Source organism: Mesoplodon mirus (genome assembly GCF_964341445.2).
Source record: "Mesoplodon mirus genome assembly, chromosome: 8".
NCBI classification, from domain to species: Eukaryota; Metazoa; Chordata; class Mammalia; order Artiodactyla; family Ziphiidae; genus Mesoplodon; species Mesoplodon mirus.
In genome coordinates this window covers 40,158,834-40,183,478 of record NC_138984.1, presented here as the reverse complement: position 1 = coordinate 40,183,478, position 24,645 = coordinate 40,158,834, and the positions used below count along the sequence as shown (strand labels likewise).

The window sequence follows — 24,645 nt, the reverse complement described above, 5'->3', positions numbered from 1 at the left end:
TTTGATTCTGTTTTTTGTACCATAGATAAAATAAGCAAGCATGCAACCAGAGTGCATATGTATGAAAAAGAGGTAGTGCCATCTCCTTTGCCTCAATTATAGATATTTGTTTTTACTATATGATGGGTCCAGAATTTTTTGTTACTTGTTTTCTTCTTTGTTTTGTTATATTTTGTACTTAAAGTACCAGTGGATAAAGCTGCCTTTTTCTAATCCTCCAGTTTTAACATTGGGCTAGAATTCCCCTATATGATATTCTTTTGGGGTACCTTAGTGAAAATGTCTATATCCTTGTATATTTTAATATAAAGTTGTTAAAGAACTCTTAAGTCTATTTAACACTGTTTCACAAATAAGAATCTTGAGCGATTGATGATTGCACTTTGACTAGGGAAGTGATTTTTCTTCCTCACCCCTTAAGGATCTTGGGAATATAGTTCTAAGTCATTCTTATTGATGGCAGAAAGTCATCATCTTTTATATGTTGCAGTGGAAAATGGTTCAAATCTATTAAAAATTTTGGATAATCAAGTTGAATGTATTCCTATCATAAATTCCTGTCAAAAATCATTCTTTGTAATAGGTATCTATATATTGCAGATTATTTTCAAATAATATTTAGAATATATTTTACTATATAATATTTTCTTTTTCTGCATAATCTTCTTAAAGTACTCTTAATTTGTTTTATCAATTTCCTTGCAGTGTTTGAACGTCACTCAGTTGTTAAAATACTATGGTCATCGGGCCAATTCTCCAATCTCACCTGATCTGTTTACGTACCTTTGCCCTGCTTTGTTATATCAGATCGACAGCAGACTTTGTATTGAGCATTTCGACAAACTTTTAGTTGAAGATTTAAATAAAGATAAAAATCTGGTTCCTGAAGATAAGGCAAATATAGGGGCATCAGGTAAGAAAGATTTAAGTTCTTTCTCCTCAGAAAAGTCTCTGTACTTATTTTTTTTAATGTAATTGAATGAGAAAGTAATTCCAAATGATTGCTTTCCTTTTGGTGACTTTCAGTATGTTTTAATCATGTTTAGGTATGTGTGTTTAGAAAAGATTGGGGGAAGACAAGCAGGCACAATACAGTTTACTAATCTCTTCTGGCACTACAGAGGGATGTTTTGCTATGGACAGAGAACTAATAGATTAGAAAGGAAATACAGGTTTGTCATAAATAGATTCTTCTTGATGGGCAAATGTTAATAAGGGGACCCCTAATTAAAGTTATATAATGTTATAATTACTTAACATTTAGCAGGGTGAGGGGCTCTAGTGAAAAGATTATTAAGTTCCTGAGGAAGTAAAAAGGGAAGCCAATGTGGTGAAACTCTAGGAATGTCTCAGAAATGCCAGGGATTGGCACACGAACTTCATCATGGGCACTTCTAGAGAGTAAAACCAAATGGGTAAAACCAAAACTATTTTTAAACTTCTCTCTAGGCTCTTTTTCATCATATCCAGTTGGCTAGATTGCTCCACCTTGATGTTTACAGATACCTCCCACCTAATATTTCTGGAACTTCTACTCCACAGGAAGTTCGTACCTCTTACAGAATCCCAAATGCCATTCCAATTCATTCTTTTGATAAAATCTGAAAATCTTTGATTTTTTTCCCTCTTATGGTTTTAGTTTTCATTTCCTATTTCCCCTTGTATAATCAGTTGTCGAGTCCAGTTGAGTCTTAAATATCTTCCAACTGTATCCACTCTGTCATAACTTTAGTTCAGATCCTCCTTGGTTCTTTCCTGAATTGTTGAAATGCCTTCATAACCTTCCCTGCCTGTGTTTTTGTCCCCTTTGTAGGTCATGCTTAGCATTTAAGCTAGATTTATCTTTCTAAAATGCAAAGGAGATACTCTTTTTTTTTTTTACAAATACTTGGCTTATTTATTTATTTATTTATTTATTTATTTATTTATGTCTGTGTTGGGTCTTAATTTCTGTGTGAGGGCTTTCTCTAGTTGTGGCAAGCGGGGGCCAGTCTTCATCGCGGTGCGCGGGCCTCTCACTATCGCGGCCTCTCTTGTTGTGGAGCACAGGCTCCAGGCGCGCAGGCTCAGTAGTTGTGGCTCACGGGCCTAGTTGCCCCGCAGCATGTGGGATCTTCCCAGGCCAGGGCTCGAACCTGTGTCCCCTGCATTAGCAGGCAGATTCTCAACCACTGCGCCACCAGGGAAGCCCAAAGGAGATACTCTTACATAGATTTTTCTTTTTAGTGATAGCCAGCATTTATTTAATACATATGTTTTCCTTTTATTTATTAACAAACATGTATTGCAGGCACTGTTCTAAACTCAGTTCATTTACTCCTCACAACAGTCGTATGAGGTGGAGAATGTTACCCTAATAACTCTCCCAGGGTCTCAGAACTAGTGAGTGATAGTGGTCAGATTCAGTCCTTGGAAGTTTAACCATTTTGATATCCATGTTCTAAGTGTTTTACATGCTTTTTTTCTTTTTAGTAAATTTTAATAATAATTATTGAATTATTATGTGAGGGAGCTATTGTATGATTCTTGTTTTTACAGATAAGGAAGCTGAGGTATAAGAAAAGTTTAGTAACTTGCCCACAATTCCCAGACCTAATAAATGATAAGACCTACCAAGTCTGAGGTTTGTCTGATAAATGTTCTGGGCAATCACTGTGCTATTATTTTCTAAATTTAGCTAATTCTGGTATCACCTTTATGATTTTTGCCACATATTGTTATACTAATATTTTTCATTAGATCTCTAGTATTTTTCTTTACATTTTTTGTATTGTAAGCAGTAATAGCTATGAGAACATGAATTTGATGTGATGTGCTAGTTATACTTTTTTCCTCATATATTTTAGAATACTGTATTATGCTATGTTGTTCAAAGTTCAGAGTGTTGTTTTCTTCCCCCTAATCATGCTTTCCAGAATATGATCCATGCCTACCTACCTTTCCATCTTTATCCTCCACCATTCGTTTCTTCCCTCTTAGCTCTAATCATAACAAACTCATGATAATAGATTATGCTGGTTTGCCTTCATGCCTCTGTGCCTTTTCACATTGTAAACCTCTCTACTTGGCTGACTACTATGATTCCTCAAAGATTCAGCTCAAGGATTAGTCTCTCTGGGATAACTTAGTGACCATCCTAGGCTTAATTAAGTCCCTTACCTTGATACTCTCTGGATATTTCCATCATGGTACAGAGTTCATAATTGGATTAGTTACGTTTTTGTTTGACTTTAGTTGCTTAAAGGAAGTGACTGGGTCTTTCATCTCAGCATCCCTAGTGCCTAAGATAAAGGGTACTTTGGACAAAAAGTAAGCACTCATATATTGATTAAATGAATAAATTGCTTAATATTAGTCTATAAACTTTCAGTTCTAACCTAGGAAGAACACTTGTAAGTCAGCCTAGTGTACTTTGATAATACAGTGTTCTCACTCAGAATGAGTTGTATTTCATGAGCTTCATCATTTGCAAAATCATGATGAATGCAGTTCTGGTTGAAATGCCCAAGATATAGTGGTGGTATTGCATAGTAATTAAAGTGACTAAATTGATGTGTATGAATATGAGCTGAAAACAGAATTCCGATAAAATAGATGAAAGATTGAAAGAGCAGCATTTAAAATTTTTTCATAGTCTAGCAATAAGTAGACATGTTTAGGAATATCACATTCTAGTATGAGTTTTATATGAGATAGAGACATTCCTTAAAGCTTAAAAGAGTACACAAAAAAAGAAATGCTCTCAATACATAACTGAGTCTCCTAGGTTCCTGCCTATTCTTGGTTAATTTCTCTGCAATAAGAAAATGATTTCAGAATAGATAAATTAATGATAATAGCCTATATTTATTGGAAGCTTACCGTGTGCTATTTTAAACACTTTTACAAGAGTTATTTAATTTAATTTGTTACACCCATGAGATAGGCACTTTTATTTACTTCTCTTTGCTGAGGAAAGGAGGCATTGAGAAGTTAAGTAACATGCCCAAGGTCACATAGCTGCCAGGCAGCAGAGCTGTGATAGGAACTAGAATATTCTCCCCATCTAAAACCTGTAATGTAACCACTATGCCTTCTCCTATGCTGTGCTCTACTGCTTCCTGCTGAAAAGGTTCTTAAGTGTGCTTTGCTAAATGTAAATGACAGGGAGATAAGGAGAGTGTTAGTGATTTGACAGATAATGCAGACATAGGAAACTGGTAGAGGTAAATATTGATATAAGTAAGTATTACTATAAGTGTAGCTTAGTCATTAAAAAAACAAAAAACCCGAGAATAGTCTTCTAGTAGACCAGCTGGATTCAGTCTGTTAAGATCTGGAAAGGCAGAGAAAAGTGATTTCACATGCTAGACTTGAATAATGATCTTTGGATAGACAAAATATGTCCTCTTTCTGGCTTCATGCTCATTGATCTTTGTAGATGAGTAAACACCTTGAGAGCCACAGTCTCTCTCAGGTGCTTATAAATTCTCACTGGCAGGAATAAAAGGGGAAGCTAGGTCTAAGATTATTTAACTTAATTAAAAATAAAATACGGGGGGCCTCCCTGGTGGCGCAGTGGTTGAGAGTCCGCCTGCCGATGCAGGGGATACGGGTTCGTGCCCCGGTCTGGGAGGATCCCATGTGCCGCGGAGCGGCTGGGCCCGTGGGCCATGGCCGCTGGGCCTGCGCGTCCGGAGCCTGTGCTCCGCAACGGGAGAGGCCACAGCAGTGAGAGGCCCGCGTACGGAAAAAAATAAAAATAAAAAAAAAATAAAATACGGGGCTTCCCTGGTGGCGCAGTGGTTGAGAGTTCGCCTGCCGATGCAGGGGATACGGGTTCGTGCCCCGGTCCGGGAAGATCCCACATGCCGTGGAGCGGCTGGGCCCGTGCGCCATGGCCGCTGAGCCTGCGTGTCCAGAGCCTGTGCTCTGGTGCTCCGCAACGGGTGAGGCCACAACAGTGAGAGGCCCGCGTACCGCAAAAAAAATAATAAAATAAAATACATTTGTTCTTTACGGGGAAAAATGGAGACTGACAAGATTGTGGCATCTGGAGTTAAAACTGATAGCCTTTTCTGTTTTTACGGTTTCTGAAAAAACTAGTTCTTTGTTTTCTCATCAGCTGTGGGTTATGACTTAGAGTTGTCTATGTTGTAATATTGACATAATCTGTATATTTTAACAAGGCTGTTGACAGATGCTTGACTCTAGTGATGTTGAAAATTACAGTTTATTAAATATGAAAAGCCTTAGAGGAAATTGTACTTGCTTTGAAAACAAATACTTTACTGATAGTGAATATTGATTAGTTGTTTACAGGTGGTTATTAACATTCTCAGAAATGAAGCTTGAATTAATTATGTCCTGATAGATGTTAATAATTGTTAGAGAGAATGCTCTGCTAGTAATTATTTTCAATGACTGCTGCACCATTAAACAAGGTTAACTTGTTCTGTATAAATCTCCCATAGTGATACAGCTACTACCTCATTAACTATTCAGAGACTGCTGTAAACCAAATATGCTATATACTGTGTATGGTAGGAATCGTTTGTTTCACAAGATTGGCTCATTTAGTCATAGAGTTGACCCTAGCTTAATTATCAAGGGGAGTTGTGAATAGGCCGGTCAGCATTTTCTGCCAATTAAAATGCTGAAACAGTGTAGAAAACTGCCATCTTGCACATGCTTTGAACCAAGTTAATTAGAAAGTTTCCACAGATGAGCGCTTCTTTTTAAAAGAATGCATTTTCTCTCTAGATAATGAGAAAGGGAGTTGGTGAATAACTAAGCTTGAAGACCTTTAACGTTTTAAGAGACCTAATTTGCAGAATAAGTGAAGCTTCAGACATTTAGCATTTTTTTATTGCATATGGTATCTTGGGTACAAATAAAGAAAACATTTGCTAGTTGTACTTAATAGTTTGCATAGCATTAGGTTGGTATAAGTTTTATGAGATTCCTTTTATTGTTCGTTGTTTATTGTTGTTATTTTGCTTTTTTATGGCTTTATACCAAATTGTGATCGAAAAAATGCAATAGTTTGGTTGAAAATCAGAAAAATTTTATTACCTGAGTTGCCTTTTTTCTACCCTAAGAAATTATGATAGAGTTTATGTGAGCTTTAAATGTATATGTTATTAATTCTAAAAATAAGTACATACTTAAATAGCATGGGAAGGTATTTCAAGTACAATAAATTCAAAACAACTTTACTTCTCATAGTTCAAAGAAATCGTAATTTTCCTTGAAGAAAATTTAAGTTAGGAGAATGACTACTCAAATTTTTAGTGCTAGAAAGCTAAAATTACTGTTAAAAATTAATAAGAAGTCAGTATAAGAAAACATGTATCTGTAATAACATACACTTACAGAATAATAGGGCTGTTTTGCTAATGAAACAGTTGTGATGGAATAGTTGTAATCTATACAAAATATCTAGAAAATTTCTGATTTATCTGAAATGGTATTTCTTCTTATTTTTATGTTTAATTATACTTATTTTTCTTGTAAATCCTCTTTTATGTGAAGCCATCTCTCTGGGGGTAAATACGTAAGTGGTAAATAAATCACTTGGCCAAGAATTCTCTGAAAATACTGAGTTACTGGAGAAAACAGTGGATTCAGGAAGGACTTTGGGTTTAGTTTTGACTTTGCCATTTTAGCTAGCTGTTTAACTATTTTTTATTATGGTAAAATATATATAACATAAAGTTTGCTGTCTTAACCATTGAAGTGTACAAATTAGTGGCATTTATTACATTCACAATGTTGTGCAACCATCACACTACTTGTAAAACTTTTTTTAACCACCACCCCAGATAGAAACTGTGTAACCATTAAGCAATAGCTCATTTCCCCCCTACCCCCAGCCCCTGGTAACCTCTAATCTTTTTGTCTCTATGAATTTGACTATTCTAGATAGTTCATATAAGCGGAATCATACAATGTTTGTCTTTTCTGTCTCTTCTTTATTTTGAAATACTAAGCATAACGTTTTTAAGGTTCACCTATGTTGTAGCATGTATCAAAACTTCATTCCTTTTTGTGGCTGAATACTAGTCCATTGCATGTATATACCACATTTCACTAAACCATTCATTCATTGATGGACGCTTGGCTATTGTGAATAATGCTGTAATGAACAAGGCATACAAGTATCTGAGTTTCTGCTTTCAGTTCTTTGGGGTATAGACCTAGGAGTGGAACTCCTGGGTCATATGGTGATTCTGTTTAGGTTTTTGAGGAACTACCAAATCTTTTCTACAGTGGCTGCACTATTTTATGTTCCCACTAGCAACGTAAGACGTTCCAGTTTCTCCACATCTTTGCCAACGTGTGTTTTTCTTTTTTCTTTTTTTCAAAGCCATCCTAGTAGGTGTGAAGTGGTAATGTTTAGCATTTAATATCTCTTTGCCTAAATATACAAATACAAATCTCTAAAGTAAAAGGACATTGGACACATTGGGGTCTGCTAAATTGTGTTCTTCAGGATACTGGCTCATTGTTCTATATTAATAGGTTCCATGATCAAATAAGTTAGAAAAATACCGCATATTATTTCCCCCTTGCAGAAATTCACATTGCTCATTAAACTGTTAGAGACTCCGAGGGAACTTGTTTAATCCAGAATTACCAAGTCATTTTGATTATTAAAATTCTCTCCTCGCTCCCCTTGGAATGTCACCTGTCTCATAGAATTAGATGAGTAGTTTGAGAAATGCTACTGTAGATTATTAAAGTTCTTTCTAGCTATACAATATGACAATAGCTAGTATGTTGCCAGTTCAAATAGCTACAGGTAAGCAAGGAATTAAAAAAATTCTTTATAAAGGGGCAGAATAATTGGCCTCTTTGAAAATATTTTTTATAATTTCCAACTTTGTCAATCAAGGCAGTGTATTCACAGAGGGCTAATTAAACTATCAATATAATAGTCTCAGTTTGCTCTCTATATTTTATGTATAAAAAATGTTACTGGAGGTTATAAGATCCTTTTCAGTTCTAGAATTTATTTTCTAAAATCAATTTGAAAAGTCTTTTGAAGGTAGCAAGCATATATTATATATATTTCCTCTAGTTGGAAGAATGAGAAAACTCTTTTCATAGAATGTCCCTGGGAGTGTTCTCTCCTCTTCAACTTTTTGGAAGAGTTTGAGAAAGATCAGTGTAAGTTCTTTGTATGTTTGGTAGAATTTGCCTATGAAGCCGTTTTTTTGTTTGTGGAAGTTTTTTTTTTTTTTTTTACGGTATGCGGGCCTCTCACTGTTGTGGCCTCTCTTTTGGTGCATTCCATAGATTTTGTATGGTGATGTCTTCATTGTCATTTATCTCAGGGTATTTTTTAATTTTCTCTTTGATTTCATCATTAACCCATTGGTTTTTTAGTAGCATGTCGTTTAGTCTCCATGTAATCGTTTTTTTTTCTCATTTCTTTTTCTGTCGTTAATTTCTGGTTTCATGCCATTGTGGTCAGAAAAGATGCTTGGGATAATTTCTGTACTCTTAAATTTGTTGAGGCTTGTTTTGTGCCCTAGTATGTGGTCAGTCCTAGAGAATGTGCCATGTGCACTTGAAAAGAATGTGTATTCTGGGTTTTTTGGATGTAATGTCCTGAAAATATCAAGTCTAACTGCTCTATCATATCATTTAGTATTTCTGTTGCCTTATTGATTCTCTGTCTGGAAGATCTGTTTATTGATGTGAGTGGGGGTTTAAAGTATCCTACTATTATTGTATTCCTGTCAGTTTCTCCTTTTATGTCTGTTAGTATTTGTCTTATTTATGTGGGTGCTCCTATATTAGGTGCATATATGTTGATGAGTGTAAAATCCTTTTCTTGTATTGATCCTCTTCTTGTATTATCATTATACTGTGTCCTCCTTTATCTCTCTTTATGGTCTTTGTTTTAAAGTCTATTTTGTCTGATACAAGTATTGCAACCCCTGCTTTCTTGTCATTTCCATTTGCATGAAATATCTTTTTCCATTCCCTCACTTTCAATCTGTGTGTGTCCTTTGCACTAAAATGGGTCTCTTGTAGGCAGCATATTGTAGGCTCTTGTTTTTTTCATCCATTCTTCCACTCTGTGTTTTTTGTTTTTTGGTTTTTTTTTTTGCGGTACATGGGCCTCTCACTGTTGTGGCCTCTCCCGTTGTGGAGCACAGGCTCCGGATGCACAGGCTCAGTGGCCATGGCTCACGGGCTCAGCCGCTCCGCGGCATGTGGGATCCTCCCGGACAGGGGCACGAACCCACGTCCTTTTCATCGGCAGGCAGACTCTCAACCACTGCGCCACCAGGGAAGCCCCACTGTGTTTTTTGATTGGAGCATTTAGTCCATTGACATTTAAGGTAATTATTGATAGATATGTATTTATTGCCATTTTAAGCCTCGTTTTCCTGTTGATTTTATATTTCTTTTTTGTCCCTTTCATTGTCTTTTTGTTTTTCCTCTTGTGACGTGATTATTTTCTTCTATATTATACTTATGTTCTCTCTTTTTTTTTGGTTTTTGTAAATCTATTATGTTTTTGAAATAACCAGTCTTTTAACAATCATTTTATTGTATAACCAATAAAGAAAAAACATTTCTATTAAGTATTTTTTTAAAATGTGAGTGTGAGTGTGTGTGTGTATGTATATATATATTAACTCATTTTGGAGGGGCAGCTGTCCAAGCTCAAATGTAATATCACTTCATTGAATAACTCCACATGGCATAATTCACATTATATTCTAAGTAAATGACATTCACCCAAAAATACAATGAGAATGGTGCCCTTGAAGTTGGCCAGTACTATGACCTTGGGTTGATTCATGTAAGGCTTTTGACTTTGTGGGATTATGATGTTTTCTTGTATTCTCTGAGTTTCAGATGTCAGATAATCACAAGTACTAGTGATTTTCTAATCATAAAGTGGGCTTCTCTCTTTCAGACATTTCTTTTAGTTTACAGATTTGCTTTCTCAGGAGGATGAGAAGGAGATACAATTACCAGCACTGATTCATGAGAAATTGTACCTGGGAGAGTGTAACATGTGACATATACCCATTAGTACACATATGAACTCATATACCCTTTCACACAGACCTTCCCTCAGCTACATGTGTAAGCACTTGGCTGATTTAATTTGTTCAATCTGCCAGTGCTTGTTCTTCAGTTATACTGTATTTAGCTCACCTGTCAGCATATTGGCAAATTGATTTTCACTGAATTTGATTTTGGTTGATCTGTCATTTGGTAACTTGAGTTTTGACTAATTGACCAGAAGCCATTTGAGATTGTAAATCATCGTAGAACACTGCAAAATGTTTATGGCTCCATAGACTCTTGGACTTTTCTTCACATTCAAGATACCCTGAGCCAGAAATTTATACGATGAGAATTTTATAAAGGAAATACTTGCTTAGAATAATGTTCATTTTTAGATACAATTTGTATGATTAGGGAACAGAATCACATTTTCTCTCAACTCTTTACTGATTAAACTTGGTAAATATGCTTATAAGAATATATGTTGGTATAATAGGGTCTTAAATTTCATAATCTAATAAGCACAAATTTAAAAATATGTTTGTGGGCTTCCCTGGTGGCGCAGTGGTTGAGAGTCCGCCTGCCGATGCAGGGGACACGAGTTCATGCCCCGGTCCGGGAAGATCCCATGTGCCGCGGAGCGGCTGGGCCCGTGAGCCATGGCTGCTGAGCCTGCGCGTCCGGAGCCTGTGCTCCACAAAGGGAGAGGCCACAGCAGTGAGAGGCCCGCATACCGCAAAAATAAAAAAAAATAAAAAAAAAATGTTTGTAATGCTAATATTTTATTACTTTGCTAAATTGTATTATATAATTTGTTAATCATCTCACATTGTCTACTGCATCAAATTAATAGTGTTCCCTTATATTAAGATTTAGAAATTTAATATTTATTGCAAATGTCTTAATAGGAAAATCCGGAAGTGAATGCATATATATTCCCCAGTGTAGAATATAATGTAACCCTAGGAAAAAGAATAAATCAAGTTAACGAGATTTACCCAACTAGATTTTGGCTAATACAGATTTTAATTTAACAGCTTAATCTGGTTATATGAATTTTCTTGGACATTGGGACATAGAAATAAATACTTTTATTGGGTAATTTTGGTGAATAATTCCAGTGCATTTTTGGTGAAAACAATTCTGATTAATAAAAATTTCTAATAATTATGAAGAGTTAATTAAATGTGTTTATTTTATCTAGTGTATTTGGGGTCTTGTCTGTAGTTTTGTCAATCCTCATCCATACATATTTACATTAGTGTGTATATACAGTTATTTTTTTCTACTTCAGAGTATCTTGGAATATGAATTGCTGGGTTTTCAGTATCTTTGTGCTGTTTTTCTTTAAGTTCTTGATTGAGGTTGCTTTTGGATTGGCTTTTTTTGGAGATATATTGCTTCTAGATTGGATTATTGCCAAACTAAGGAAAAATATATTTGGGAAGGGAGAGTTGTATATTAATATATGGGCCATTTTATCTTCAGGTTGATGTTTTCATTATTAGCCTTGATGTTTCCCATTTAGTTATTGTCAGTACCTTTTGTCATTCCCTTTTTAATTTTTTTCCCCACTAGTATGATTGGAGCTAGAGAGCTGCAGTAGTTTTAACAAACCTTTTTTGGTTTAGCTGTCCAGTAGCTTTATTGGTTCTCTGCCTTCATGTATACCTATGGCCACTTTTTTCCAACCTATTCCCTCAGGCTCTCCCACTCACTGATTTTATTGTTCCAGTCTGTATATGGGGCACACACAAAGTAACCTGGTCATCGTTATTAAGTCAAACTTCAAACCTTATTTTACCTTATATTTTTCTTTATACAACAAGGTTTTTTACCTCAGTTCCCTGTGCCTGTAGTCCCATCCATAGTTCGGGGAATCTCCTTCTTATTCTTTGGGTCCACTAACCAAGATGTTGGCTTTATAATAAATCTTTCCCTGACCTTGCTCCTTTGGGAGTTGAGTTCCTGTTCCTTTATTGCCCCCAAATCCTTAATAAGGATCGAAGGCACTGTATTCAATCTCTGGCTGTATTTCAGTGTTTCTGGCCCTTTAGATTCCCAATGTTTCTATCATAGTAATTATCTGTTACATATAGTATAAACCACAGAGCTTCCATTAGTAATAGGTGACTTACTGTTTCATTCTGAGCTAATTTAGCTAACAAGAATTAGCTGTAGTGTTAATGTTATTGGATACTGTGACTAAAATGTCCAATGAATAAACAGTTTTATTGATAAAGTTTAGCATTTAGCAGGTCAATTAAAGTTTTATTTTTTTACCTATCCTTACTTCTCTTTGTCTTTGAAATTTTTTAGTTATTTTGATGAAGAAATGCATTTTTCCTTTATTCACTTATCACAAGACTTGACATAAAATCTTTCAGCAGATTTATAGTCCTTTTAGATTTGATTAGAAAAATAATCATTTTAGATTAAACATTTTCAAAATTATCATTCAGTGAAATTTTCTATAGATAAATATTAAAATAAACAGAAATTTTAAACTTAAAACATTTCCATTTTATTTTAGGCCATTAATAGAAAGTAATTTCTCATTTTAAGTGAAGATGCCTCACCCCTTGAACCACTGGCATTTATTTCTGATAATCTTATCTGCTTATGAATAGCCTAGATAAAGAAATGTGCACAGAATTCCACCTGTTTCTCACAAGTCATATTATGAAAACATTTCTCCTGTGTTCTGAGCTAATTAGAATTATATACTGAAATAAAAACGTAGTAAATTGTACAGAAAGCTGAATTGGAGGAAAGGGAGTTTGGAACTGGGTATGGAAGAAAGATGATACCAAGGGAAATAGGACTGAATTATCCTTTGTAAAAATAAGAAATGAAATACAGTGAGGCTACCAGTAATAAGCTTTTTGTGTGTCTTATCTGAGTATATTTATATTTTGGGCTGATAAGTTTCTTAAACTTTGTTATTGGAAAGATTCCCATAGATTATGCTGCATTAGATACTTGGCTTCTTTTAATGCTCACGGGAGAGTTTTATAATTATGGTTTCTAAATAAACAGTTTAAGGCTGTACCTTTAGACATCGGTAAAATTTTATTTAAGTCTAGGTAGTATAAGTGAACCACAGCCTTAAGTCATTGTCAGTTCCTGTTTCTAATAAGGTGGACCATTGAAGATAACTATTTATAACTTGGTCTGAGTTTCTTTTTTTAAGCATTCAAGTTGGTTATATAGTTGTTTGTTTTGTTTGTTTTTAAACACAGTAGTGCCAAAATATAAAGTTTTCTTAAAAAGCATAGTCTAGGTAAGGTAATCAGTCTTCCATGACTCATTTATCTTATGTTTTTTCTTCTTTGGAGCTTTTTTGGTTTATATTGTCATACTAATGTTGACCATTACTTTTTTCCTACAGCATGGATTTGTGGTATCATTTCTATCACTGTTATTAGCCTGCTTTCCTTGCTAGGAGTGATCTTGGTTCCCATCATTAACCAAGGATGCTTCAAATTTCTTCTCACATTCCTTGTTGCACTAGCTGTAGGAACAATGAGTGGAGATGCCCTTCTTCATCTACTGCCCCATGTAAGAAATCTTTTAAATCTTTTTAAGAAGTAAAAATATTTCAGCTAAAAGGATCCTTAATTTGCAAGCTGTAGCATACTACTCTAGTATTTCTGTTGTTTTATTTGCTTATAGGATGAAGTATTTTTTTCCATTTGTACAGTTTTAAATTAGGCAATATTAAAATAAATTGAATCATTAGATTTTAAAACAGCAACAAAAAACTGGTAGTCAGTTTTATCTTCACCTGTCACAGTGTATACATATCAAATCACTGCAATGTACACTTTAACTCTCTTACAATTTTATGTCAGTTATACCTCAGTAAAACTGAAATTTAAAAAATGTTCTATTAGCAGTTCTGAAAGTGAATACTTGGACATCAATGAGTGTTTTATCGTTCTATCTTTATGGTATATCAAGAAAGCCATTAGAAGAAATGTATAAGGGGTTTTATAATGATTGTACACATAGCCAGTGCTCCACAGGCATCTTTATTTGAGCAGGAATAGGCAGACATACTCAGTTAACAATTTTAGGCATTTAGCTCTTTACCCATGGGGCCATTTATCTTTTCACCTGGTGTACCACTTGTGTTCTTCCATTTGGGAACACTTCTAATGATATGATCATACGCCCACACTCCTAGTACCTTTACCTTGCTTATTAACCTTTTAAGATCTGTCACCAGTTAAGAGTGTTTGAACCAGTATTACTGTCTTTCCTTCAAATTACGAAAACAACAGGGCTTTTTTCTTTTCCAAATGTAAAATTATAGGTTTGAATATTTTTTTATGTTCTCATCACCTCCCTTCAGGAGTATTTGGGAGACAGAATTATATATCTGTGTTGTGTGCACCTCTTCTCGCCTTCTGCACTCCTGGTTGAGAATTCCAGGTCTAGTGTCTAGAACAATGCATGGCATTGCCTTTAAAAAAAATTAATGTTAAGGCCGTGAATATGCATTTTTTGTTGTTGATTTATTATATATTATTTATTTATTTCTCCCTTTATTGCAACCCTTTGCCTGCCCTTTCTACCAGCCACCAGGCATAGCAACAGTCTGTTTCAGAACTGGGCCTGATAAATTAGAACAGTTGAAGTGCGAACAATGTTTAAGTGCTATTTAACTTTTTTTTTTTCTTAAGAAGTGTTAATTAAATGAAGCTATTACCTTTTTTAATGGTCGTATCTTTTTTGAGAGGTTTAGAAACCTCTTCTGTTGACCACCAGCAGATAGGGAAGGAATACAAACAAATGTTACAAGGAGGGAAAATACTGAAGACCAGTTCTCTAACTTTTACATTCTCTTAAGATAAAGATTTAAAATGTAGAAAATTAAACACATGTTTAAGTATATTCTTTTGCTCATGTTCAGCAGTATATGCAGAGATAACATCTCATCACTTCTTTGAAATAATTTATAAAAGAAAAATATTTTTAAAATATAATCAGCTTAAGAGAAGGTTAAATTACTGAATATTAAGGCATATATCTGGGACATGTTCACTTCAGTTTACGAAGGACCCATCATTATCTCTTATCTTACTGCTGGTTTGATTCTTTGACTGTAGGATGCATCTTAAACCTGAGAGGCATTTGAGTTTTTGGTCTTTGTTTTAGAGTTACCTTGAAATGTAGTACTTTCCAGGCCACTGAGGATAGCAAAATTCAATGGAAGACTACTTAATATTCAATTGAGATAATAGGGGATTTTTTTTCTGGAGATTCTATTCTCAAAATAGCATTTAAATTACTTGTTTAGAAGTTTTTCTTATTAACAGTCTCAGGGTGGACATGATCACAGTCATCAACATGCACATGGGCATGGACATTCTCATGGACACGAATCTAAGAAGTTTCTAGAAGAATATGATGCTGTATTGAAAGGACTTGTTGCTCTAGGAGGCATTTACGTACTATTTATCATTGAACATTGCATTAGAATGTTTAAGCACTACAAACAACAAAGGGTAAGTGTTTTTTAATTGTTTATTTTATTTTCTGAGGTAAAACTCAAAAACCATCGTTTCGGGGCCTTATGCTTTTTCTTAATCATGGTGTTGGAGTGTATTAAATATCATTTAATAGATTATCTTCAGAGGAAAAACTGACTGATCTTTGCCATTTTTTTGTCGTTACGTTCGTTTTGGCATTTATAATCAAGATATAGGAGTCTCAGTTTCAGTTAATTTTGTGTTGCTTCTTATCTAATTGATTTAAATAGTCTGAAAAAGGTTATTGGCCAATTCTTATTAAGAATGCAAAAATGTATAAATAGAAGCAAGTCTAATCTCATTGGTCTTCATAGATAATATTTTCAAGTATAGGGGGCTTTCATTGCCATATCTTTTAATGAAAATGTTTTCACACATTTCTTTACCAGAAATGCCTTGCCAATGGTGTAAGTACTAGAGGTATGAAGAATTTAGATTCAGGGGGCTTTGTAGGAAGAAAATATAATGAAATGAAGGAAATGGTGATTCATCTCAAGAGTGACAAACACTTTGGAGATGATGCTTGGACTATTGAACTGTCTTTCATGTCACATTTATTAGAATAAGATAAATACCTAAAAGAATTTTTTTGCCAAGAAAGGAAGTTCAGTATTACCATTCACTGTGATTTACACTCCTCCCTGTTCACATTGGTTCACATCTGTCTCTAAGGCTCTGTCTTGAATACATCTCTCACTTAACATGTTTGTGATATTAATGCTGATTGTCTTCAGTATATTCTGTTTAAGTAAGGAAATCCAGAGGACATTTTTAGAAAGCTTTCCACAATAACGAGTTAGAAAATTTTTATATTTTGTTAGTTAACTACAAATGTTCAAAAAAAAATTCTTCAAGAACACTGGATAGTCATTATCATAATATATACAACCCACTCTTATGATAAAACTTTAATGCTATTTTTATGGATATATTCTTGTTTGTGTATGTATGTGTTTTGTATATATCCCCTTGGGACAAAATATGGTTTAGAACAGAGCTCTGAACTGGGATTCAGGGAGAGTGATTCTAGTTCTTGCCCAGCCACAAACTAGCTCTGAAACTATGACTCATTCATCGTGATTACCAGTTGCTGTCTAAATGCGTGGGAAATAAATCCTACTTCTCATCTGTATTTTCATATCATATTCCAAGTAGTGTATTTAATTTTAATGGCCATATTTTAGTCAGGGCATCATATTTAATTGCTTCCAAAGGAGGGTTGATCAACATGGTGTGCTCAGTGAAGTTTTAATCTGAGGAATGCTCAAAGGAACTGGGAAGGATCAACTTAGAGAAACGTGAAAGAGATCTAACAGCATTTGGTTTGGGAAGGGCCATGTGGAAGGTCATGTGGATAGGTGAAGAATTGACAGTGGTGGGAGGGATGCCAAGGTGAGATTGGCTGGAGGGAAATGAGTCAGTGAAGGAGATTACTGCAGAATAATTTAGAAGAGAGGTGCAGAGGGCTTGAATCATGGCATAAGGAATTGGGAAGAGAAGATGATTAAGAGAATTATTTAAATGAGGGAATCAATAAGAAAAAGTTGATTAGATAAAGAATTTAAAGTCCATCTCTGTGAATACCAAATTTAGAACACAAATACAAATTGCAAAGTATATAAAGAAGTTTTGGAATTACTGTGAAGCCCTAATTTTCTTCAATTGTGTGTACCTACTAACACTGAAGCAGCAAATATGAAGTATTTAATGTGTACAAAATATTAGGGACTGTATAATTTACAGATAAGTATAAAATGTAGTTCTTTAAGAGATAGTCCTTCAAAATAAAGAGGTTTTATATTTTTTATAATTTAACCTTGATCTCATTTTGAACCTAGACTTACTGGCAAAATTAAACACATTTATTTTTATAAAGTATAGTAATATAGGAGAATAGAGTCCCCAAAATATGGCAGGTTTTTGGAAATTTGAAATTGTGGGAAGTAAAAAACTGAAAGTAAACACCATTCGCAGAGGGGTACTGTAAATGCAATAGTGAGGAATTCATCAAGTATATCAAAGAAAGGAGTCTAGGGAGATAAATAAGTACATCTCCTTTATAATAAATAGGACGATAAGTAACTAAGATGAAAAAATATATAGCATTTTTTGAAGAAATGGAATTAGTGATACTTGAATAAAACAGACATTTGACCGTCTGTATAGAAGAATTGGAAGGAAGCTTTCAGAATATAAGTTAAATAATACACCAGATGCTGACTAGTTCAGCAAGTTGCAGCTTTGAGGGTAATGATTTGGCATGTTTTTAGGAAAATGGACAATCAGAACCAAAGCAATTAAACAAAATCCCAGCTGATGTTTTCCTTTCTATGTCCATCTCATTGACTTTTGTACTGTTGTTTGCTCCTCCTTCCTCTTTTTTTTTTTTCTTCTTTAACTCATGTTAAAACTGCTGTTTCTTTTCTTCTCTTTAGGATATCTCCATATTATTTTCTTTTGAACATTTTCTATTCCCCCAGTTTCTGTTTTCTATTGCTATGAAGCAGAACAACCCAAAAAATAGCTTGTAACAACAACTTAGTTCTTTTAATTCTGTCAGGAATTTAGGCAGGATTCAGCTGGGCAGTTCTTTTGCTCCACTTGACATCAGCTGGAGTGATTCACTCAAACTCTGCTAATCTGGGTTGGCTAGGGCAGTGCAGAGCTGGAAAGGTCCAAGAATGCCTCACTCTGTGTCTGCATCTTGGTACTCCTCCACATGGCCTCTCTTCAGAGTCTAGACTGAGCTTCTTTGTAGCATAGTGGCCAGACTCCCTGAGCGATAGCAAAAGGTGCCAGTCTTCTTTCAGACTAGGCCAGAACTGGCACAGCATCACTTCTGTTGTATTCTGTTGGTCAAAGCAAGTCAAAAGGCTGCTAAAATTTAGGGGCAAGGAATAGACTCCACCTCCTTACGGGTGGGGAATAATGCTTACATAGGGAGGGAAGAAATTGATGATGGCCATCTTTGGAGACTCTGCTGCACATTCAACTAGCCACAAGGAGCCTACTTATGCAGCAGTTAGAAGACTTAAACATCTGAAACATAGCTCACAGCGTATAAGCAAAACCAACAAGGAAATGCTCTGCCAGTCAGTAAGGATCTTCCAGAGAACTTGATTTTTACTTTCATACTGTTCTAACATACTTGATTATTTGCTTTTTTAAATGAACATTGATTAAAAGTAGAAATTTAAGTTGGAAGAGTTGTTAGTAATAGACTGATGAGAAGAAACCAGACTATTAAGAGAGAATATAGGAAAATGCAAACTTAAACAATGAATTACAATAATTAGAATTTATTAGTAGAGGACAGATTAAATGAGAAAGAAAACTTGTCTTGATTGCAACGCTGTTAAGTCAGTTACTGATAGGTCGTTTTCATACATCACCTCATTTGATCCTTATAAGAATCTCATTTTCATATTATAGATGAGTATTCTTAGGTTTAATAAATTTAACAAACTTGTCTAAGTCTCATAGAGGTAAACTGTAAATTTAGGATTTTAAGTCAAGCTTGACTCTATTATGTCACATATGGGGAAAAGTGAGATTGTGTTAAACACAGAATGAAATTGAAAGGATTAAGCTTTCATTTTTTGTAACTTCCCATTCCCACACACTATTAAATGAGAGCAATATTACATATATTTCACACATTTCATTCAGGTTGCATATAATAATAAGTACTATATACCCTATTCTTAACTTGAAAGTATGTGAATTGGACCTTTTAGTTGAGTATTCGAAAAAAAATAACATGCAAATTTAGTTGGATTTTTCATCTGGTAGACCCTTTGATTAACTTCTAAAAATTCTTTCTCACTCCTTTTCTAAATAATTTATAAAATTACCACCATTTATCCCCATAGATGTTAACAAGTGAATACTGTTGCTAATTGTGGCTGTAGATTCAATGCTAATACCAGATGTTTTTTTCAGGGGAAACAGAAATGGTTTATGAAGCAAAACACAGAAGAATCAGCTATTGGAAGGAAGCTTTCAGATCATAAGTTAAATAATACACCAGATGCTGACTGGCTTCAGCTCAAGCCTCTTGCCGGTAGACAATAGTTCTGACTAAAGAGAAACCTTTAAAATATAAAAATTGAAATATTGCTTCTAAACTGTGCCTGAGTTGTTTGAAATTTCTTGTCTTTGTTGCTTCTCTAATACTAGTTTCTTTTGTTTCCTTACGTGTGTCTTAACTGATTTTGTTAGTGTTTTGGTTATTTTCAGTGCTATTTATACTGGAATGTGGGACCAATTAATTATATTACAGGGCAAGGAACACGTTGCACTTTTTACTTTACAGAAGAAAAAAAGAAATAAACAGAACAGCTTTGGATTAGTGTTTTATTTCTTGGTAATGCAAAAATCTCCGTGCCCTCCATATGTGATTGTTTTCATGTGAGAAAAGGAGAATTGGTCTTTGTACTTAAAGGAGAGTGGTCCCTGTACTTAAAATCTCTGCTCATCCATTCATCTACTGTGTTTCTGATAGATGTAATGAGGTAGCTTACAATTTTCAGGGAAATAATATTTAAACATAATTTTTCCCCTTTGTGAACTTGTGTTTCCCCTGAGTGTACTAAGGATATTCTGCAGAAAAGGGGGAGCCTAGACGCTAACTGTAGACTCTGACCCAAAATACAATTTGGAAAGCATTAGAATCTTTGTCACATAATAAATAGCTTTTGTAAACTAGGTGAGAGGTCAGCCTTAATTTTAAAAAAAGTATCAGTGTTATCACTTGTGTGGGTTTTTGAACTTCATTCTAGTAATGATCTAGAATTGATCTTGATCAGATAGGTAGAGCACTAGAGGATGCAAGTGATTTAAATTTTGTCTTTGTTTTTTAAATGTTAAGAGAAGGTTAGAGTGGGTAAACTTTGTTCTCTGAAAAATTATGGGCATATTTTGTTACCCTGTGAATGCTACAGTAACTTTCCACGCTTTTATTTTCATCAACTGTTGATGATGTGCGCCTTAAGTTTCACAGTATCTTCATGCATGCCAATTTATGTCCTCACTTCACCTGCTATTTCAGTTCCCTTCCATTTACTTCATCTGGTTCATCTTCTGGACTCTCAAAACCCCAGTTTGTTTTGTGTGTGTGCACACGTGTATTTACTTATTTATTAGTTTGATTTGTTTTTTTATATTTATTTAGGAATTTTAAAGACATTCACTTAGGAAATGTTCATTGCACTGCTATTTTGCCTGGGTTTAAATTAAGCAAATATGCATTCATTTACTTGCTGATAAAGCATATCCTTTGCCATTATAAATATAGGAACTGATGACTCGGTTGTTTCTGAAGATCGACTTAATGAAACTGAACTGACAGATTTAGAAGGCCAACAAGAATCCCCTCCTAAAAATTATCTTTGTATAGAAGAGGAGAAAATCATGGCCCATTCTCAAAGTGATGGATTACATGCCATTCATGAGCATGATCTCCATGCTGCTGCACATAACCACCATGATGAGAGTAAAACTGTGCTGAGGAAGCATAATCATCAGTGGCACCACAAACATTCTCATCATTCACATGGTCCCTGTCATTCCGGATCAGATCTGAAAGAAACAGGAATAGCTAATATTGCTTGGATGGTGATCATGGGGGATGGCATCCACAACTTCAGTGATGGGTTAGCAATTGGTAAGTAGGCTTGAAACTTGGGTTATAATTGGTTATTCTTTAAGACCATTTTCCTTCTTCCACTGTTTTAGTACTGTCTTGGAGCTTAACAAATATATTATTATATATTATTCCATCATTTGGCTTTTCCAAAGGCTATGTTAGTGTTTTTGATAAGTTTATTTGGGGGCATAAAGGTATAATTTCAGTGGATTTTTCTTTGAACATATAAACAAATTCCACAGTGTACTTCTTAGATACCTTGATTTCTTACTGAAGGCGTAGTTACCCTATTGAAAAAGCTACCTTAACATATTTTCAATACATTTATATGCCTCTGATTGAGAACAAATGAATTTCAATCCTGGGTTTAAAAATTCTTTTACATTTGAAAAAGTGAAGAAAAATTTTACAATAGTAAAAATCCATTATATCAAATTCAAACATATTATAAACTGATGTTACCAGTTTAGGAGAACATTAAATGTGATCAATACATAATTTTCTTTGAGATCCAGACTCTATTAAATAATCATTCAGAAGTAGGCCTTGGTTTCTTTCAAAAGAGACCATATTTTTGAAGCCACAGTGGCTGTCAGTGTTAAAGAGTAAAGAATTTTACTAGTAGGATCCGACGCATTTGTACCTCTGATTTCAGTATTCAGGACCATCAGACAAATAATAATTTACGCCATTTATGGTCTAGACCTAGAGAAGTTTGGATAAGGATACTAGGCATTTAAATATCTATATAAATATTAGTATACGAGAGCAAGTGCAATTACAGACTTAGGTGACTCGAGACTGAGGGTTTTCGTGTACCAGTCGGGGACTGAAACACGAAAAACTGTTACTACTCCAAAGCTATTAGTGAATTAGAAGGTTACACAAATAGAGAATTTAACTCAATAGGGAATGTTTCTTTCATTGAGTTGCTCTTTCTCTGGTTGTCACATACCTATTGCACCTCACTCACTGTATGTACAAAAACTATAGTGTGTGAGATTACTGAGTCACTCATACATTATGAAATTAATTTAGATAGGCAAAAGAGAATGCAGCTGTAATTATGAATGAAAATAGAAAAACAGAAGATCAGTAAATGTCACTTGAATTTTTTCCTCCCCCCTCCCCGACCCCAGGAGCAGCTTTCAGTGCTGGATTGACGGGCGGAATCAGTACTTCTATAGCTGTCTTCTGTCATGAGCTGCCACATGAATTAGGTAACACGACCTTAAAAGTTTTACCAGATTTCATGAAGTGCAAGACTTAATCTAAATGCATCTAAATTTTAGAGATGTTAAAGCATAAAAAATGGCTGATGGCAGGTATACAGTATCATCATTCTCTTGTTTAATGTATAATTTTTGTTAATGTGCTTCTAAAAACTGTGTTTTGTTTTATATGTATTTTTATTTTATGTAAACAATATTATAGCCCACTCTGTTTCTTATCTTATTGACTAATCATTACGTTTTTAAACTCCAAGCAGGTTACCATGAGTTAATCTAATATGTTGTTTCTGCCCAGTACTCAGAGGTGTACATTTACTACATTTTTACGTATTTAGCACCTAGAATTGGACACACCACCTGTTCTTTAATTTCCTGCCACCACAGATAATGGTGCATTGAACATTGGTAGACTTGGTGCTCTCACCCTTGTGAGAACATCTTTTGGGGTATATACCTGGGAACAGAATTGATGGGTCCTAAGATATGCATGCCTAAGAGTACCATATCACTATCCAGAGTAACTGAACTAGTGTCCTCTCTACCAGCAATAACTGAGAGTTCCTATGTTTCCACATCCCTGGTAACACTTGGCATTAACTTTCTAATTTTTGCCAATTTATAAGGTGTACAATTATATTTCTCTGTTGTTTTAGTGGGCATTTATTGATCTAGCAATGGTTTTTTAGTTTCTCTTCTTGTGTTTTGGTTTCCTTCTTCTATAAATTGAAAAATGGAAGAAAAACTGTGTACATTCACGTAGAAAATATCTGAGGGATGTGAAGATGACGTTAATTTGAAAAAAAAATACATCTTTTCAGTATCCAAGGAATTTCTTCATGTGCCCTTTCTAATTTAAGATTTTTCTTGAATTTATCAGGCTGTGAGACATCTATCATATCATTTGACTGTCTTGATTGGCAGTACACTTATTTGCTCCCTTTGAATAGAATTAATTCATATAATTTTCTTAAAGTTACCAACTGCTCGCATAAAGCAAAAAAATCTCTTAGTGCTTATTTGGTGCTGATTCTTTAGGACTGGATTCCTTATAGTTTTGTTTACCTTGTCAACCTTGGACATGCAGTCATATATCTTGGCTTATGCCACATAATCCTTTACCCAGACCCTTCATTGTCTTTTGCTTGGGCAGTTTCCATAGTGAACGTTTATATCTCTGGTTTCATTCTGTTCCAGTGTGTCTTTTATACCTATTGCCAGATATATCTTCTTGCCATGTGACTGTGTTATTATGTGACTAGGTGTGACTTTCTTATTTAATCAAAATCTTTCAGTCCCCTTCCCTTATATATAAAGTAAAAGCTGGGATTCATTAGTTCTACTTTCAGTGACCTTCACATCTGCTTCTACCTACCTTTCCCACCTCACTCACTGTACTTGCTGTTGCTTGTTTTCCATTTCACCCAAACACAATTCACCAAACATGCACTCTGGGTGCCTGAACCTGTTTCTTTCCTTATTCCCTCCTCCTAATTGGCTTGTCCTACTAGCTCTATCTAGTATAGCATGTTAAGAGTCTTTTTTTCCTGTAACTTCAGTACAGTCCTCCAGTACCCCATGCCTCGGGATTACTGTTTCCTCTAAACTTTATCACTTACTTTCTCTTGGTCCTTCTTTTGATGCTTAATATATTTCCATTTTAGATGGAAATATACTAAGCACCAAATAGATGTCCTGTTTCTTACAATGTAGGTTCTTTTGTGCAGATACTGTATCTCACACCCTTCTCTAACTACTTTCCTGTGTTAGTAAGAGAATGATATGCCAAATACTTCCTTGCATTTCCATAGCAACACAAATCAAGACTTGTCAGTTTTTATATATGAGAAACATTGCCTAATAGTTTTAACCTTTCTTTTTAGTCACACACACATCCACAGTATGCTAGGGAAACCTTCAACTTCCTTCCTACCCACCCACTACCCCCTAAAAGTGGTATGTCAGGCCACTTCATGATTAAGTGTGGTTATACTGAATTGCCCTTACCCCCCATGATCCCCTTCAGCACAGAACTGATAGCAGAGAGTTTGGAAATGAGGGATGGTTGCCCTCCTGTCGCTTACTCCTTTATTTTTCCTATTGTTTCTTATTGAGGGAGTGACACACAACAATAGCCACATGTAAAACAAATGCAATACGCATCTTATTGGCTAGGTAAGCGCTTGCTTGATACCCAGTGCAGAGCTCTGGTAAA

General features: G+C 34.9%; 1 protein-coding gene across 6 annotated transcripts in view; it reads left to right on the top strand.

Annotated features, from left to right (window-relative positions):
* The window catches only part of SLC39A10 (solute carrier family 39 member 10), a 65,941-nt gene that overhangs the window by 26,619 nt on the left and 14,677 nt on the right, over positions 1–24,645 (top strand). For all 6 annotated transcript variants that reach the window (XM_082629951.1, XM_082629953.1, XM_082629952.1 and 3 more), the window contains 6 exons: positions 706–913; positions 13,409–13,578; positions 15,342–15,530; positions 19,497–19,617; positions 20,851–21,219; positions 22,341–22,421. In XM_082629951.1, coding sequence (XP_082486077.1) covers positions 706–913; positions 13,409–13,578; positions 15,342–15,530; positions 19,497–19,617; positions 20,851–21,219; positions 22,341–22,421 — 1,138 coding nt within the window. The remainder of the gene's footprint in view (positions 1–705; positions 914–13,408; positions 13,579–15,341; positions 15,531–19,496; positions 19,618–20,850; positions 21,220–22,340; positions 22,422–24,645) is intronic.